This window comes from Hyperolius riggenbachi, chromosome 12, assembly GCF_040937935.1.
Source record: "Hyperolius riggenbachi isolate aHypRig1 chromosome 12, aHypRig1.pri, whole genome shotgun sequence".
In the NCBI taxonomy this organism is placed as follows: domain Eukaryota; kingdom Metazoa; phylum Chordata; class Amphibia; order Anura; family Hyperoliidae; genus Hyperolius; species Hyperolius riggenbachi.
Genome location: NC_090657.1, coordinates 172,641,085 through 172,660,774, shown reverse-complemented (window position 1 = coordinate 172,660,774; position 19,690 = coordinate 172,641,085). Strand labels below are relative to the sequence as shown.

The following is a 19,690-nucleotide window of genomic DNA, read 5'->3' as shown; positions in this document are numbered from 1 at the left end:
TCACTTTAAATATATCATATAACACACTGATTTTTGAGAAGTGAAATGAAGTTTACTGGATTTACAGAAAGTGCGTAATAATTGTTTAAAGAAAATTAGGTAGGTGCATAAATTTGGGCACCACAAAAAAAGGGGTGGGGGTGGGGGGTGGTCGCAATTTCAGTGTTTGGCATGGGTGCTATATTAGCCAGATACGCCCCTGATCACTGTATAGGCTAAACATCACTGGGAGGGCAGGGTTACATAGTTACAGTCATCAGCATAACTTATAAAGGTGTGTACATGAGCAAATGACTGGCATGTTGCTGTGTGTGGTGAAACCCCTCCTACAGTGTGATGTAATGTCATGCCATGGCCCAGACAGTCTGCTGTCTGTGAACCTTGTTGCATTGTGGGAAATTACAGCTTTTTCCAACTGCCAAGCAAGCAGGACCTCTCTCTGTACATAGAACTATCAGTAATGAACATTCAGTACAGATCACCTGGCAGAACTAAAGATGTCACCAGTGATACATTTCAGAATGTAAATCAGTGTTACAATAGGCAAACACTGAGTGCCGTAAATAATCTATAAATTGAAATATTAGAAAATAAACAATTTTATTCATTATGCTATTTTCACTACTGTTACACTCTAAAGGAAAGTACAGTTTCACTTACCTGGGGCTTCTGCCAGCCCCCTTAAGCCATCCTGTGCCCGCGGCGTTACCAAACGATCCTCCGGTCCCCCTCCGCTGCTCCATTTAGCTGTCTTTAGTTGCCACCCACTGCACCTGTGCGGCCCTGGCCGCACGCCTCCTTATTTGTGTACCCATCGCCGGGAGCGCCCTGCGCAGGCGCAGTACGAGAAAATCTCTACTGCGCCTGTGCAGGACGGAAGCGCAAACAACCGCGCACGGCCAGGGCCGCACAGGCGCAGTGGACTGAAGACAGTGAAACGGAGCGGCGGCGGGGGACCAGAGGATCGTTTGGTAACGCCGCGGGCACAGGGTGGCTTCAGGTAAGTGGAAATGGTTACTTCTTTTGATACACTTTAAGTTGGCTGAGGCGGCCAATAACGACCGTCTGAGCCGAAAATTAGGCGCGTGTACAGCAGCTGGCGACCCCCGACAAATGAGCAATCTGCCGGGAGGATCTACTCACCCCCAGCAACGCTGATACCATTGTTTGTGCCGCTCCCCTGCCCACTGCATGACACGCATGAGTGCAGCCCGAGCCAGCAATGTCGTCCAAAAGGATCAGATCCTCATCACCAACAGGCAACATCCATCAAAGGTGTATACGCACCTTTAGGCAGATCACTGATTCTACTGACAGGAAGTTTTCCCAAATGTTGTAATGATAGGGACCATTCTGGGGGCACAGAGATTCCAGTGATAGGAATAGGAATACAGTACCAGTCATATTTTTATGTTAGCATGGCAGCCCAGGACTGCTAATGCAGTTCATATATCTTGGTTGGGGAAGGAACAAAAGCTACACTTCAGGGGTATAGGGAAAACAACACTCACAAAACCTGTTTATAATATATCACTAAACAATTGTTACCTCAGAATAAGGACTAATAAAACGTAACTTTTAATAATTTACATTTGATAAAATAAATCAATGGCTATATACGTAGCTGTCAAGTACTTATAGAACTCTGTTATAATGAGCTAGGGATCTATAGTAAGCATTACTGGAGGAAAATATATATCTCTCCACCCCTTAGTTCATTACTGTATTAACAAATTACACATACCCCCCACCACAACAATAACCCAACATGTTTCACTTCCTAGCGGAAGCTTTTTCAAGGGGACAAAGTGAAGTATGACAGTGCATAGGTGCAAGAGTGCAAATTATTGTTGTGGTGGGGGGGTATGTGTAATTTTTTTAATACAGTAATGAACTAAGGGGTGGAGAGATATATATTTTCTTCCAGTAATGCTTACTATAGATCCCTAGCTCATTATAACAGAGTTCTATGAGTACTTGACAGCTACGTATATAGCCATTGATTTATTTTATCAAATGTAAATTATTAAAAGTTACGTTTTATTAGTGCTTATTCTGAGGTAACAATTGTTTAGTGACTTTAGGATGGGGGAAAGGTTTCTGGGTGCCCTGCTAAGGAGCTAGTACTGCAGTATTACTCCTACCCCCTGGTGGTAGCCCTGATGCATAGCATGTAATCAGCAGCGGGTCGGGTACCCGCGGGTAACACGAAATGCGGGTCAGGTTCGGGTACCCGAATTGATTTAAGCTGCGGGTGCGGGTCGGGTGCGGGTAGCGACTTGTGGGTGCGGGTAGGGTTGCGGGTAGCGGTCTGCGGGTGCGGGTGTGGGTCGCGGGTAGTGAAAGCAAGCTAAAAACCTTCTTTTGCTTTGGTTTGTGTATAAAAATAGGTTTTATTAACTTTACAGCTCCCCAATGTTACTTTAAAGGTACACTTTAGAAGAAAATGTAAAAAAGCGGGTCGCGGGTAGCGGGTCGGGTAGCGGGCCTGCGGGTCGCGGGTCTGGTGCGGGTAGCGGTTCTGTGGGTGCGTGTATCAAATTCACCAGAAAGCGGGTCGCGGGTCAGGTGCGGGTCGCGGGTTGGGTGCGGGTATGAAAAAGTGGACCCGCGCAGGCCTCTAGACACAGCAGCACAGTGAGCCAGTGGCAGTTCAGCACCAGTGATCTGGACAGCAGCTGAGTACATCACCGGAGGAGGAAAGAGCAGTGAATACCAGAGTACAGTAGCTGAGGCAAAGCTTTGCATCTCAATGCAGAAACTCTCAACAGGACAGACAGTAGTAATTCAGCACCAGTGACATTGGCTTCAGAGCAAAAAGAGGAATGCTAGATAGGAACATAACTACTGTTCACTGACAGCACAGTAGTCAGAGGGGCAGAGCACTGGATGAGGAGGAGAGCAGCGCTGGGTGCAGTGAGAGGGACAGAGCACTGGATGAGGAGGAGAGCAGTGCTGGATGCAGTGAGAGTGACAGAGCTATGAATGAGGAGAGCAGTGTTGGGGGCAGTAAGAGGGGCAGAGCACCGGAGGAGAACAATGATGGGTGCACTGAAAGGAGCAGAGCACTGTGATGCACAGGCAAAGGGGGAGGGGAGCAGTGAGGCACGTGCAGTGATCACTGCATTGCAACCCCCTGCATGGCATGTGCATCACTGCACAACTCTCCCACTGCATGTGCATCACTGCACCCCTCGCACACTGCATGTGCATCACTGCACCCCTCCCACACTGCATGCACATGTACAGGCAGTGTGGCCAGGGCCGGATTTGTACTTTTTTCCACCCTAGGCCCAGCATCACCAACCCCCCCCCCACACACACACACACATTTTTTTCTACACAACTCATCCTACTAACACTTATAACTTTAAAATAACTTTCCTTCGTCGCAAGGAAACAAGCAGGATTCCCTGCCGCGACGAACGACTCTGGGGGGACACGCGTGTGTCCCCCCAGCTGGCAGTGTTGTATACAGGGCCGGATTTGTACTTTTTATCACCCTAGGCCCATTGATTCCAAGTGCCCCCCCCGTCATTTTCCTATAGTCAATTAATGAGACATTTTGTTTTCTGGTTTTGGGTATCTGAGCTGCTTGGGTATACCGTTTTATTTCTTTTAAGAGGGTCATCCACAAAGTAACACCTGCTTGCTTTTATTTTTAAAGTAAACCTAAAAAAATAAATATATATAATTTGTGAATTCACATACTCCTGAAAATCTTCATGCCGTTTGTTGTCTCCAGGGTCCCTTGTGTTCCCATCCACTTTAATATTCAACTGGCCCCTCACTCTGTAGAAAGCGACTGTGGCCATGCACAGGAACATCTGAATTTAGCAAGCACGAGTTCTAAACCACACATGTCAAGCAAAAGAAAGTGCTTGTGCATGAAAGAAAGAAGACGTGCACAGGCTCTTTCTTTCACTGGGCGCACATGGTTTGGAAGTCCAGATGCACCTGTTCACAGCCCAGTAAACGTCGGGGACACTTTGAAGAGAAAACTATGTGGAATAGGGGAAAGGGGGGACCCTGAAGACAAGGCGTAGCAGGAAGCATATCGGCAGTAAGTGCTCTGTCACCCTTCAATTTTTATTTGAGTTTCTGCACGCTTCAGGTGCAGATAACTGATCCAAGGCAAAGCTACTCAGGGAAAGAGCAAAGGGCCCTTTTCCACCAGCAATCGCAATCACAAACGCCAGCGATTATTGCGATTTTCATTTGCATTGCATTATCATTGTAAAAATCGCTCCAGAAAGCAATTGCGATTTCCAAATCGAATCACTGTAGTGGAAAATATTTCTCATGATTTCTATGATAAAGTAACAACCCTAGCGATTTAAAAATCACTAGCGATTTGCGACTTTGTGATTCAGCAATCGCAATCGCTCTAGTGGAAAAGGGCCCAAAGAGCTGTGTATATTCTGGATCCACATTCCTCTGTGCATTGTCCATTCCTCTTCGGGGAAGTGATTTTGTTGCCAGTGGCGAACACAGAGAAACAGAAAATGCACAAAGGTATGTGGGTCATCCATTAGATGCTTACCATAGGTAGCTTTGCCTCGGGTCAGATATACTATAAGCTCTCGGTAGATCCAGCTGAACATAACCTGGATGCAGAGCCAGCCTCCGCCACTCTCTGCCCACAGTATGGCATCACTCCCAGCCTATCTTCTGATCACAAGTACAGATCAGGGATGAGCATACAAACTTGTAACCGAGTTCCAAAGCATAAAAAACAGAATTTGAATTTGTACTTATGCCACTGTGGCATGGGGGTTGAACTCGCCTTGTTTCTGCCTCTGTGTGCTGTGCTCCACATCGCATTCTATCTCGCCAATGCTTCTGCCTTAACAGCTGAAAGTATTGGTGAGATGTAACGCAATGTGGAGCGCAGCGCACAGAGGCAGAGACAAAAGTGCATTAAAGGAACCCTGAGCTGAAGACAAAAATGCCAAACTGAACTTGCCTGGGGCTTACTCCAGTACCCCATAGCCTGTGAGGTCCTTTGTGATGCCTCCTTTCGATCGCTGGTGGCTCCGTTAGCACATTTATTTGGCAGGAGTCGAGCGCAACTGAGCATGCGCTGCCCGTCTTGTTTGTGCGCCCGTCACCTTGAGCATTCTGCGCACACACAGATCTCGAAAGGACAAATGCGTTTTTCCTACTTGTGCAGAACACTCAAGGCGACGGCCGCATGAACAGGCCGCGCATGCGCAGTTGCACACGACTTTCGGTTAAGTCGCACACTAATGGAGCTGACATTGGTCTAACGGAGGGAGCCCAGAGAACACCGAGGGACCTCATGGGCTACAAGAGGGGGGGGGGGGGGTCTGGAGGAGGCCCCAGGTAAGTTCTGTTTGGCATTTTTTTCTTCTATTTAGAGATCCTTTAAAAAACATCCCCTCCAAGTTTGTATGCTTATCCCTTTACATTGGCGAGGGAAAGGTGGGTGGTGGAGACCTTACTAACTAGTAAGTTCACTCACAGCATTTTTCTCACCTGCCAAACTAATAGTCCATCAGAGCCCAGCATTCACCACACAAGCCAGAAAGTCTGGAAGCTGCAAAACATTCTTTCTAGGGGAGAAGGGGGTCTTCAGACCATCTGTGCTGCACCTGTGCCCTGGGATTCTGGACTGTTTTCAGCTCCAGCAGCACCACGAGATCTCCCCATACACAACACACATACTCCTGGGTGGGCGGGCTCAGGGAGGTGACATCACGGCCGGCCAGTACTTTGATTGACAGCGGGCTGAGCCAATGCACTCCTTGCCCGCTGTCTTAGCAGCACACAGAGCTGAGAGCTGTCGCCTGGGTCACTGGGCGACTGTGACATCAGCCAGGACAATGGAATCGGGACTCAGCCGGAGCAGGAGAGAGAGTCTGCTCTGCAAATGCAGGCTCTCACAGCTTTCACTGCTGCTTGCTCCGGCTCTGCTGTATACAGGGCGGCAGCCCCCGGCAGCTGATCTGCCTGTCAACACGGGCAAGCAGTCTGCAGACACACTGTGCAAACGGGGCGGCTGGCTGCGAACCAATGGAGCGGCTTTTGGAGGGTAACAGGTACAGTAAACCTGTTACCCGCCCCCATGTATTACAGTTCATTCTGTCGCCCTAGTCCCAGGCCTTGGGTGCATGCCCCTAAATCCGGCCCTGGTTGTATACAAGCGAGAGGGCAAAGGGGGAGAAGAAGAACAACAGACGAAGGCGGCGGCTTCATGTGTTACATTGCCGCCGCCTTCATTTTAATTCTGGCCACTTCAAATACAATGTATTCGTTGGCATTAACACTGTATAGTTACGTTGCGTATCAATGTAATTAGCGCCACCTGCAGCTCTTCCATTCACACAGTACTACGTTCACTAACTATGAATGGAATTAGATACAACAGCGCATCGAAATTCGCTACAACAGCGCCACCTGCCGGATGCGCCCGGCTAACGGATAAGTACCGAAGTCTGCAATCCAGCCCATTCGCACGCCAAAGTGCATGTGCGGTAAGGGAGGGCCCCTGATCAAAATACCATTCACAGTCACAGCATTTTGCACAAGCAGTTACAGAGCAAAATGCGCATACGCAGTACATTCCCTGTCCGCAAACTGCACATACGCTGTAAAGAGTGACTAAAAAAAACAGAGAGCATGGGCTGGACAGGGCAGAAGCAGACCATTAGGAGACCACAGTCAGCAAAGACAGAGGATGGGGACTGGTAAGAAGCCCCTCCCCGCGCATATATAATTACCTAATATATTAATAATTTACTTATATAAATAAGTTACACAAAGTTTACATTTAGGCTCTAAAGGGGAGGGGGGCCCTCTGTAAACATCACCACCCAGGCTCAGCAATTATCATTTCACATTTATATAGTAGGAACTGAACACACAGGCATGAATGATGCTGCAGCAGACTTTAACTTACAGTCAAGTCTGAAGGTGCAGCCAGGCAGGGACGGTGGTGGCAGGGTGCAGTCACTAAGCTGGAGCCAGGGATGTGCGCAGCAAAGAATTACAGAAGAGGGTCTCGTTTTCCAGCGCGCCTGCGCACTGAGGCTCTCATGGATCCATCAGCCCCAGCGGCACCGCGAGACCTCCCCATCCCTAGTCTTCTGGCCAGCAGCACTGACGTCACACTGATTGACAGCGTGGGCGCCCTATTAGCAACAAGAGGCGCTCTCCCCGGCCGGCACAAGTTAGAAGCTGCCTGTGAGCTGTGCCTGCCTGGGACTCACACAGAGAGCGAAAAAGTCTGCCTTGTGGCCAGATACAGACAGGCTCGCTCGAGTCCAGGGCAAGGGGGCAGCAGCAGCTTACCTAACCTCCCACCACCACGATATTGGCATTGGCTCCGTCCCGTCCTCCACCATCTCCTCTCATCTCCTCTGGGCTCCGGTTCCTCCTCCTGCCTTCTCGTAAGTCGCGTAACTAGGCAACTGCGGCCGCCTCCACCAGACCTGCCTTGCCTCTGCTCACAGTCACATGATCGCACACACAGTGACAGTCAGAGCGGCAAGCGGGCGGGGGGCGGCTGCGGACGCTCGCGGTGGGCAGCTCAGCTGACAGGCAGCTTATGGAGGAGTAGGGTGACAGCCTGTCACCCGCGGCCGCCCCACGGAAGGCAGAATATAAATCCGCCCTAGTCCTGTGCCTTGGGTGCCTGCCCACAAATCCGGCCCTGAGTGTGGCTGGGGTGCAGTGAGGCACATGCAGTGTAGGAGAGGAATAGTACAGCGAGAAGGGGCTGGGGAGGGTGCAGTGAGGCACAGACAGTAGAAGGGTTTCAGTGAAGCATAGGCAGTGGGAGGATCGTGCAGTGAGGCTCAGGTAGCGTGGAAGGGTTATGCAGTGATGTACAGGCAGTGTGGGTAAGGTGCAGCGAGGCACAAGCAGTGTTGGAGGGGTGCAGGAGGGTTGTGCAGTGAAGCACAGGCAGTGGGAGGGTTGGATAGTGAGGCACAGGCAATGAGAGGGGTGCAGTAAGGCACAGGCAGTGTAGTAGGGGTTCAGTGATGTACAGGCAGTGTAGGAGGGGTATAGTACTGTAAGAAACTATATGTTTCACAAAACACCTTTATTCCGGCACCAGCAACTCATTAGTAAGAACTGCAAACACGACTCTCATCACAGCAAACAGTATAGGAGATAGACCTTCTTAAGCGTCTTCAGAGTTGAGGAGTTTATTCAGTAAACAGATATACAGATACAGTTCGTTACATCTTTAGCCAAGCAGATTACTCCGTAGTAAGTCTTTGCGTTACAGCTCTTGGCTCCAGTCCTGGCAGCCAGGTTCCTCTTATGTCTATACTACGTTACATCTAACCACCTCGCCCTGAGGCTTATCTAATATATACAACCATACAGTTATAGAATATGACACAACATCATTGCATAGAAGTCAAGGGTTGGAGAAAGCCAGGAGAAAGAAGCAAAAGTGTCTCTCCTCAGCTTGTGACCCCCTTTTAATACCGGTCACCGAAGAGTTAAATGTGACATCATCTGAGCCCTCCCTCCAAACCTACAATTGGCTCAGACCCCTTGTGATGTCATGATACACACCTACTTAATTAATATTCCGCTCGGTCTTTAACCTACATACAAAGAATGTTATGTTTGGTAAATATGGCCTATTAGGGCTGATCAGAACAGCTGAATGATTTCGTCGAAATTTCGTGTACCGCATGCGAAAACCGAATTTCGTGTTCCTAATTTTCGTGTTCCGAGTGCATTTCTATTGAAGTCAATAGTGCCAATTTCTGTGGTTAATTGTAAAGCCCCTGTACATGCTATTATCACCAAATTTGGCATGTATTTTAAGCAGATGAGTAGGAACATTGTTAAAAAAAAAATTGTGAAAAGACCTTATAGTTTTTGAGCAAATAGATTTCAAAGTTTCATAGGAAAAATGGGTTTTAAACTGTGTAAAATGACACTGCTGCAGTACAGGTTACTGCATTCCGAGTTCTATACACATATTGTATACATTTCATGAAAACAGACAGCGTGGGGTCCCCCCTTCCAAGCCTCCTTAACTCCTTGTCTCTCATGCAGGCTGGGATACCCAGAATGCGGAGTCCCGGCCACGTGGGGCTTCGCACCCTGAGCAATACCAGCCTGCATGGTCCATGGCATGGGGGGGGGGCTCTGGAGGAGAGGGGCGGTCAACCTCCCCCTCTCCACCAGAGCCCTTGTCCAATCCATGCAATCCATGGACAAGTGGCTCTTCCCCACCTCCGGTGCCCCAGGAGGAGGTGGGGGCCGCCGACGTCCGGGGGGGGGGGGTTCATGGTGCCATCCGGGGTTCCCCTTTAACAAGCGGACCCCGGAAGCCGCCCCGTCCCCAGGAGAAATGAGTATAGGGGTACGCGGTACCCCTTACCCATTTCAGCAGAGTTAAAAAAAGAAATAAAAACACGACAACGAAAAAAGTCCTTTATTGTTCTAAATTAAGCAGGGATACTTACCTTGTGAAAATCCCACGCCAGTATCCTTAGAAGTGGTCCCACGCCAGTATCCTCTTAGGACATCTCACCACCCTCCCACACCGACGAACTTCCGCAACTGAATGCTCACAGTCAGCCTCTGCATCTGTATAGCAGAGGCTATGAACACAAAAATGTTGCCTTTGAAACAAGAAATTTCGGCAAACAGTGATGCGATCAAAATGGCCACTGGGAAATTCCGGAACGCTGGAGGCCACACTAGAGTGGTGAAACCAGCCATTTTTCACATAGATGGTGGGTCCAGGTGACCAGAGCAGGAGGTGCCCTGGTCCCCTGGACCCACCTATTTATGTGAAATAACGCTCAATCTGACACTCTGAGGTGGCCTCCGGGTAAGGGGAATTCCCCAGCAGCCATTTTGTTTATGACACTGTTTGCCGAAAATTCTTGTTTTAGCAAACAATTTTCATGTTTCTAGCTTATGCAATACAGATTGCAGAGGCTGTCTATAACCATTCAGCCCCGGGAGTTGGGTGGGTGCCTGGGACCACTCCTGAGGATACTGGCGTGGGACACTCTTGAGGATACTGGCGTGGGATTATTGCAAGGTAAGTATCCCTGGTTAATCCAGAGCAATAAAGGACTTTTTTCGTTGTCATGTTTTTATTTCTTTTTTTAACTCTCTGCTGAAATGGGTAAGGGGTACCGTGTACCCCTATACTCATTTCTCCTGGGGAGGGGTGGCTTCCGGAGTCTGCTTGTTAAAGGGGACCCTAGGATGGCACCATGAACCCCCCTGTAATAATGTGGTGTTTTGGTGTATACACTCAGAGTTTTCTGATTATTGGTGATCCGCAGTATCACCAGTAATACAGATATATTTGATTATATGGTGATCTGCGGCATCACCAATAATACAAATATTTATGCGTACTCTGGAAAACACAAGGTACAGATGAAATAACTTGTGGAAACCCCACCACACTGACGTTAACTCAGAGGGATGGTGACCTCTGGAAGGAAGGGCAGTGTGTGCGATTCTGCGACTAGGATAAGAACGCAGAATCGCGTTCCTCAACAGCAATGATATGCTGAGGAGTTACTGAGTTCCCCGCAAGGAGAACTCAGCAGAGTTAACCCTTTAGTGGACGAACCACTAAAGGGGGCGAAGTCAAACGGAAAACGGTTCGGTATCAGAACTGGCAAGGAAGTACCGAATCGACAGACAGAAATCAAGATCAGAGGTCAAGCCAAGGTCAGCAACGGAAAATCAGATGGGCAGAGGTACAGAATCGAGAAACACAAGAGTAGTCAGAAGCCAAGCCAATAGTCGGTAACGGTACGGGCTGGCGAAGTACAAGATCAGGAGACAAGAGAATAAACAGGTAACAGGCAAAAGGTCATACAAAATATATAATGCAATTATTATTTTAGGCTATCAACAGAATCTGGCTAAGTGTGGATCCCCAGCTCCAGCTGGTTCTAGCACACTTTGGGATCTGACTAGGGTCTGAGTGCTAACACACAAGTATTAGCTGACTGCAGACAACTTGCAACTGACAGAATGCCTGCTTTTATACTGTGCTGGACTCAAACAGCCCGCCCAGCCATTCAACCAATCACAACATGGCTCAAGGACCTTGCAGCACAGCTCAAGGAGCTTGCTGAGGTCAGCTGACCAGCTGGTCAGCTGACTCTTCTTCTAAGAGTATAAAAGGCTCTACTGCACACGCGCGGCCCCTACGGGGTCCAGACCGTCATGAGAAGTGCCTCGGCGAGCAGCATGCCGTGAGGCCTGTGAAGGTGTTCCAGGAGTGCAGCCTCGACGTGGAGTACGCCAAGAGGTCTGCGACTGAGCGGTGGATCGTGCTACAGCTGCGGACGTGGACGTTTCTCCGCGTTCCGCATGCGACCATGCAGGCGGTCGCGCTGCTGATGCGGACGCGGACAATCCTCCGCGCTCAGCCTGCTGTTGCCTCATTACACCCCCAGGACGTCGGCGGCCCCCACCTCCTCCTGAGGCACCGGAGGTGGGGAAGAGCCCCTTATCCATGGATTGGACAAGGGCTCTGGGGGAGAGGGGGAGGTTGGCCGTCCCTCTCCTCCAGAGCCCCCCCCATACCATGGACCATGCGGGCTGATATAGCTCAGGGTGCGAAGCCCCACGTGGCCGGGACTCTGCATTCTGGCTATCCCAGCCTGCATGGGGGACAAGGGGCTAAGGAAGCTTGGGAGGGGGGGACCCCACGCTGTCTGTTTTCATGAAATGTATACAATATGTATACAGAAGTCGGAATGCAGTAACCTGTACTGCAGCAGAGTCATTTTACACAGTTTAAAAACCATTTTTCCTATGAATCTTTAAAATCGTTTATTTCAAAAACTATAAGGTCTTTTCACAATTTTTTTTTTACCATGTTCCTACTCATCTGCTTAATATACATGCCAAATTTGGTGATGATAGCATGTAAGGGGGCTTCACAATTAACCACGGAATTTAGCACTATTGACTTCAATGTAAACGCGAATTCGGTACTCGGAATTGTCTAATTTTCGAGTTTCGAGTGCTTACTCGAAACTGCCAAATTCCGATGGCAAACTCGAAATTCGGAATCCGAGAGCTCAGCCCTAATCGCTTCGGCCATAGGAAGTGAGTGTCATTTCCTGCTTTGCCGGCTGCCAGATAGGAGTTACAGCGTACTAACGCAGTAATCCCCGAAGAATGCTGTCGGCAGTGCAGCCGCCAGGCTTCCACCAACATCCAGAGTGAAACTGGCCTGACTTTGCCAGAGACTAATACTGCACTTTGGAAGCCCGATCGATTTACGTTCAGACTGGCATCAATCTGGCGTGCTCAAAAAGGCTCGGTAAGATGTGTGGCAGTAGCGGCTTCTTGACTCCCTGTGTGTAATGTGTACCCACAAAACGCACAAAATGAAAGTCAATGGGAACGCAATGGTATGCGGTTTTTTCCCCAAAATATTTTTTTTGCTGTATTTTGGTTTCCTGCTGTCTTCCAAGTGATTTGCATGAATGGAAATCTAAAAATGCATGGAAAATGCATACAAAACGCATATGCGTTTTGTATATGCAAACGCATTAAAACACATGGAAAACGCATTGCAAACGCACCACAAACGCACAAACACCGCACACAAAATTAACTTACAACATGACATAAAACGCAGCGTTTCACGCTATGTCCTATGTGAACCCAGCCTTACATTTGCTGTCAGTGCAGATTAAGGGTTAATGCATTAGGGTCTGTACAAACAGACTGCGTTGCGCTGTGTTCTTATAACATCATGCATTTTTTTTCAATTGCAAAGCCTTTTTAAAAATAATGAAAATTGTGATGAATTGTACACAGTAGTATGATGCCATTTTAGAAACTTGCAATCGCAGTGACTGCATTAGAAAATCGCATACAAAAAAGGCAAGGAGATTGCATTTTTTCGAGGTCAAATCCCAGGAGACCTTGCAACTTCCTGTCGAAGGACTTTAAAGAGACTCGGAGACGAACAATACTAAAACTCTGATATTTACCCGGGGCTTTCTCCCGCCCCATCAACACGTCTAAGTCCCACGCTGTCCTTCCGCAGTCTGCCGTTCAGCTGCGGTAAGCCCCGGTAACCAGGGCCGGATTTGTACTTTTTATCACCCTAGGCCCATTGATTCCAAGTGCCCCCCCCGTCATTTTCCTATAGTCAATTAATGAGACATTTTGTTTTCTGGTTTTGGGTATCTGAGCTGCTTGGGTATACCGTTTTATTTCTTTTAAGAGGGTCATCCACAAAGTAACACCTGCTTGCTTTTATTTTTAAAGTAAACCTAAAAAAATAAATATATATAATTTGTGAATTCACATACTCCTGAAAATCTTCATGCCGTTTGTTGTCTCCAGGGTCCCTTGTGTTCCCATCCACTTTAATATTCAACTGGCCCCTCACTCTGTAGAAAGCGACTGTGGCCATGCACAGGAACATCTGAATTTAGCAAGCACGAGTTCTAAACCACACATGTCAAGCAAAAGAAAGTGCTTGTGCATGAAAGAAAGAAGACGTGCACAGGCTCTTTCTTTCACTGGGCGCACATGGTTTGGAAGTCCAGATGCACCTGTTCACAGCCCAGTAAACGTCGGGGACACTTTGAAGAGAAAACTATGTGGAATAGGGGAAAGGGGGGACCCTGAAGACAAGGCGTAGCAGGAAGCATATCGGCAGTAAGTGCTCTGTCACCCTTCAATTTTTATTTGAGTTTCTGCACGCTTCAGGTGCAGATAACTGATCCAAGGCAAAGCTACTCAGGGAAAGAGCAAAGGGCCCTTTTCCACCAGCAATCGCAATCACAAACGCCAGCGATTATTGCGATTTTCATTTGCATTGCATTATCATTGTAAAAATCGCTCCAGAAAGCAATTGCGATTTCCAAATCGAATCACTGTAGTGGAAAATATTTCTCATGATTTCTATGATAAAGTAACAACCCTAGCGATTTAAAAATCACTAGCGATTTGCGACTTTGTGATTCAGCAATCGCAATCGCTCTAGTGGAAAAGGGCCCAAAGAGCTGTGTATATTCTGGATCCACATTCCTCTGTGCATTGTCCATTCCTCTTCGGGGAAGTGATTTTGTTGCCAGTGGCGAACACAGAGAAACAGAAAATGCACAAAGGTATGTGGGTCATCCATTAGATGCTTACCATAGGTAGCTTTGCCTCGGGTCAGATATACTATAAGCTCTCGGTAGATCCAGCTGAACATAACCTGGATGCAGAGCCAGCCTCCGCCACTCTCTGCCCACAGTATGGCATCACTCCCAGCCTATCTTCTGATCACAAGTACAGATCAGGGATGAGCATACAAACTTGTAACCGAGTTCCAAAGCATAAAAAACAGAATTTGAATTTGTACTTATGCCACTGTGGCATGGGGGTTGAACTCGCCTTGTTTCTGCCTCTGTGTGCTGTGCTCCACATCGCATTCTATCTCGCCAATGCTTCTGCCTTAACAGCTGAAAGTATTGGTGAGATGTAACGCAATGTGGAGCGCAGCGCACAGAGGCAGAGACAAAAGTGCATTAAAGGAACCCTGAGCTGAAGACAAAAATGCCAAACTGAACTTGCCTGGGGCTTACTCCAGTACCCCATAGCCTGTGAGGTCCTTTGTGATGCCTCCTTTCGATCGCTGGTGGCTCCGTTAGCACATTTATTTGGCAGGAGTCGAGCGCAACTGAGCATGCGCTGCCCGTCTTGTTTGTGCGCCCGTCACCTTGAGCATTCTGCGCACACACAGATCTCGAAAGGACAAATGCGTTTTTCCTACTTGTGCAGAACACTCAAGGCGACGGCCGCATGAACAGGCCGCGCATGCGCAGTTGCACACGACTTTCGGTTAAGTCGCACACTAATGGAGCTGACATTGGTCTAACGGAGGGAGCCCAGAGAACACCGAGGGACCTCATGGGCTACAAGAGGGGGGGGGGGGGGGTCTGGAGGAGGCCCCAGGTAAGTTCTGTTTGGCATTTTTTTCTTCTATTTAGAGATCCTTTAAAAAACATCCCCTCCAAGTTTGTATGCTTATCCCTTTACATTGGCGAGGGAAAGGTGGGTGGTGGAGACCTTACTAACTAGTAAGTTCACTCACAGCATTTTTCTCACCTGCCAAACTAATAGTCCATCAGAGCCCAGCATTCACCACACAAGCCAGAAAGTCTGGAAGCTGCAAAACATTCTTTCTAGGGGAGAAGGGGGTATTCAGACCATCTGTGCTGCACCTGTGCCCTGGGATTCTGGACTGTTTTCAGCTCCAGCAGCACCACGAGATCTCCCCATACACAACACACATACTCCTGGGTGGGCGGGCTCAGGGAGGTGACATCACGGCCGGCCAGTACTTTGATTGACAGCGGGCTGAGCCAATGCACTCCTTGCCCGCTGTCTTAGCAGCACACAGAGCTGAGAGCTGTCGCCTGGGTCACTGGGCGACTGTGACATCAGCCAGGACAATGGAATCGGGACTCAGCCGGAGCAGGAGAGAGAGTCTGCTCTGCAAATGCAGGCTCTCACAGCTTTCACTGCTGCTTGCTCCGGCTCTGCTGTATACAGGGCGGCAGCCCCCGGCAGCTGATCTGCCTGTCAACACGGGCAAGCAGTCTGCAGACACACTGTGCAAACGGGGCGGCTGGCTGCGAACCAATGGAGCGGCTTTTGGAGGGTAACAGGTACAGTAAACCTGTTACCCGCCCCCATGTATTACAGTTCATTCTGTCGCCCTAGTCCCAGGCCTTGGGTGCATGCCCCTAAATCCGGCCCTGCCGGTAACAAGCTCAGTTACATCAGCCGCTCTGCTGGACGCGTAATACAAAAGTACCTTTTCCATCATTATTTCATTCATATATAGATTATATACACCATGGGCTTGATTCACAAAAGAGTGCTAACTGTTAGCACGGCCGTTTTCGCGCGAATGTTCGCGTCTGCGCGCGATCGCGAATTTTCGTGTGCAATTTAACGTTTTCACGCGCAAACGTGAATTTTCCCGTGAAATTGCTATTGTTTTCACACACGAACGTAAGTTTGCACGCGAAAACGATAACAATTACGCTGCGCGCGAAAACACTTAATTGCGCGTGAAAATTCGCGATCGCACGCACACGTGAAAATTTGTGCGAAAACGGCCGTGCTAACGGTTAGCACTCTTTTGTGAATCAAGCCCTCGGTATTTGTCCAGATCCTGACAAGCAATGCAACATGTGAAAACAAACATGATGTATTGATATAGATCCACAGAAGGGTAGCATCAGGAGGAGGCGGGGTTATGCAAATTAGTCACAGGTGCATGGCTCTGGCCAGTTTTGCCTGTTAAGGGCCATCGTTTCTCATTTTCATTAGATTTAGGCTACATATTCAGGATCAAGACTTCTTTAATGAATCTGTGTAGCCTGGGGGTTGTAAAACTACGTGTGGGTTGTAAAACTAAATATCTCGCCGTAAGGTGAAAACTGCAGAAATATGGGGGTATAAATAGCAAGTGACTCATCATAAAAAGTAGATATGTGGGTGTGAGGGGAGAGGTGGGTCACTGGTATCAGGGCTGTCTCCCGTTCCAATGGGTCCCTAAAAAAAAAAAAAAAAAAAAAAAAAAAGGGACTACATCCACATACACTTTTGTTATACTGACGCAGTGCGGCTTTATGTGACGGAAGTGAGTCACGTTAACCACGCAAGTTTTATGCATTGCGCGGAAGCGTATTTTTTCAATACGCTTCAGCGCAGGTGATCGCTTCTAGGGCTGATCGGAACAACTGAATTCCGATTTGGTCAAAATTTCGTGTACCGCAAGCGAAACCGAATTTCGTGTTCCGAATTTTCGAGTCAATAGTGCCAATTTCTGTGGTTAATTGTAAAGCCCCTGTACATGCTATCATCACCAAATTTGACATGCATATTAAGCAGATGAGTAGGAACATGGTAAAAAAAAAAAATTTGTGAAAAGACCTTATAGTTTTTGAGCACGTGCAGTGTGGGAGGGGTGTAGTGCAGCGCGGAGCAGCTGGGCGGGGTGCAGTGGGGCACGTGCAGTGTGGTAAGGGGTTCAGTGGTGTAGCAATATGGGGTGCAGAGGTAGTATCGGGGCCCTTGGGCCAGAGGGGCCCCAAGGGACCCTCCCTCAAGCACAATATTACCTCTCTATTGGTCATGTGCTAATCATTAACAAACTGCTCCCCATTCTTTTCTTGCAACTCTGACACTGTGGAAATCTTTGGCAGGTTGTGGTGCGCCATATCAATTGTTATGTATAGAGTGATTGGGGGGGCCCCAATGTAAGACTTGCACCGGACCCATAGTTTCTTAGCTACACCACTGGAGGGGTCAGGGTGTAGTACAGCGCGGAGCAGCCGGGCGGGGTGCAGTGGAGGGGGTGTGGAGAGGGCGGTGTGGTGTGGGCGGGTCTCGGGATGGAGGAGGGGGAGGCGGCGCGCAGCGGCTCTGCTGTCTCTATGTGACCCGGGATGTTCACTGACCTTCGCGCCCGGATCGGGGAGAGGGAGGCTGGGGGGCGAGGGGACTACAGCCCGGAGCGGGGCAGCATGGACGGTGAGTGACGCTGAGCGGCGACACATGATTGTCACCACAACACTACTACGTGTGCATGATGGGGACACTGCGTGTGTGACACATGGACATTGCTAGATACGTGGTAGCGGGCACTGCATGTTTATCATGGGGACACTATCTGTGTGACACAGGGACACTGTTACATGTGTGTGATAGGGCACTGCATATGCACGATCAGTGTTTTTTTTTTTTTACATCTGTGTAATGGGAACACTGCATCTGTTGAAGTAGCAGGATACATATGTGTGTAAGATGGGGAGTGCTTCATATGTTTGGGATATCAGCAGATGTGTAATGGGGACACTTCATGTGTGTAATGGGAGCTACTATGTGTGTATGAAACACTACATATGTACATAAGTGTGATTGGGAACACTACATAGGATGGGTATAGTACATATGTGTGATTGGGAACACTAGATGGGATGGGTACAGTACATATGCGGGATTGGGAGCACTATATGGATGGGGCAGTACATATGTGTGATTGGGAGCACTGCATGGGATGGGTACAGTACATATGTGTGATTGGGAGCACTGCATTGGATGGGTACAGTACATATGTGTGATTGGGAATACTACATGTGGTGGGTACAGTACATATGTGTGATTGGGTACAGTACATGTGTGTGATTGGGATCACTACATGGGATGGATACAGTATATATGTGTGATTGGAAACACTACAGGTAATGGGTACAGTACATATGGGGAATTGGGATGGGTATGGTACACATGGGATTGGGAACACTACATGGGATGGGTATGGTACACATGGGATTGGGAACACTACATGGGATGGGTATAGCACATGTGTGATTGGGAACACTACATGGGATGGGTATAGCACATGTGTGATTGGGAACACTACATGTGGTGGGTACAGTACACATGTATGAATGGGTACAGTACATGCGTATGATTGGGAACACTTCATGTGGTGGGTACAGTATATATGTGTGATTAGGATCACTACATGGGATGAGTACATTACATATGTGTGATTGGGAACACTACATGGGTGGGTACAGTGCATGTGTGTGATTGGGAACACTACATGGGATGGATACAGTACATATGTGTGATTGGGAACAATACATGGGATGGGTATAGTATATATATGTGACTGGGAGCACTACATGGGATGAGTACAGTACATATGTTTGATTGGGAACACTACATGGGATGAGTACAGTACATATGTTTGATTTGGAACATTACATGTGGTGGGTACAGTACATATGTGTGATTGGGTACAGTACATGTGTGTGATTGGGAACACAACGTGGGATGGATACTGTACATATGTGTGATTAGAAACACTACATGGGATGGGTACAGTACATGTGTGATTGCCAACACTTAATGTGGTGGGTACAGTACATATGTTGAATTGGGAACAACACATGTAATGGGTACAGTACATATGTTTGATTGGGACACTACATGGGATGGGTACAGTACACATGTTTGATTGGGAACACTACATGTGATGGGTACAGTACATATGTGTGATTGGGAACATTACATGTGATAGGTTCAGCACATGTGTGTGTGACTAGGAACACTACATGTGGTGGGTATAGTACATGTGTGTGGCTGGGACACTACATGTGGTGGGTACAGTGCATATGTGTGATTGGAAACACTACGTGGCATGGGTATAGTACGTGTGTGATTGGAAACACTACATGGGATGGGTACAGTACATGTGTGTTTGGGAACACTACATGTGGCGTGTGTGATTGGGAACACTACATCTGGTGGGTACAGTACATACGTGTGATTGGGACACTACATGGGATGGGTACTGTACATATGTGTAATTGGGAACACTACATGTGATGGGTATATTACATGTGTGTGATTGGGATACTGCATGTGGTGGGTACAGAACATATATGTGATTGTGAACACTACCTGTGATAAGTACAGTACATGTGTGTGACTGGGAACACAACATGTGATGGATACAGTACATATGTGTGATTGTGAACACTGCATGTGGTGGGTACATATGTGACTGGGAAGTGGAACACTACATGTGATGGGTACGGTACATATGTGTGATAGGGAACACTACATGTGATGGATACAGTACATATGTGTGATTGGGAACACTAAATGTGAT

The 19,690-nt window shown here is 48.2% G+C and overlaps 1 protein-coding gene across 2 annotated transcripts in view; it reads left to right on the top strand.

Annotated features, from left to right (window-relative positions):
* The first annotated feature begins 17,443 nt into the window (after positions 1-17,443).
* The window catches only part of LOC137541584 (sterile alpha motif domain-containing protein 10-like), a 597,983-nt gene continuing 595,736 nt past the window's right edge, over positions 17,444-19,690 (top strand). For both annotated transcript variants that reach the window (XM_068262966.1, XM_068262967.1), the window contains exon 1: positions 17,444-17,538. In XM_068262966.1, coding sequence (XP_068119067.1) covers positions 17,454-17,538 — 85 coding nt within the window. In that variant the 5' untranslated portion in view covers positions 17,444-17,453. The remainder of the gene's footprint in view (positions 17,539-19,690) is intronic.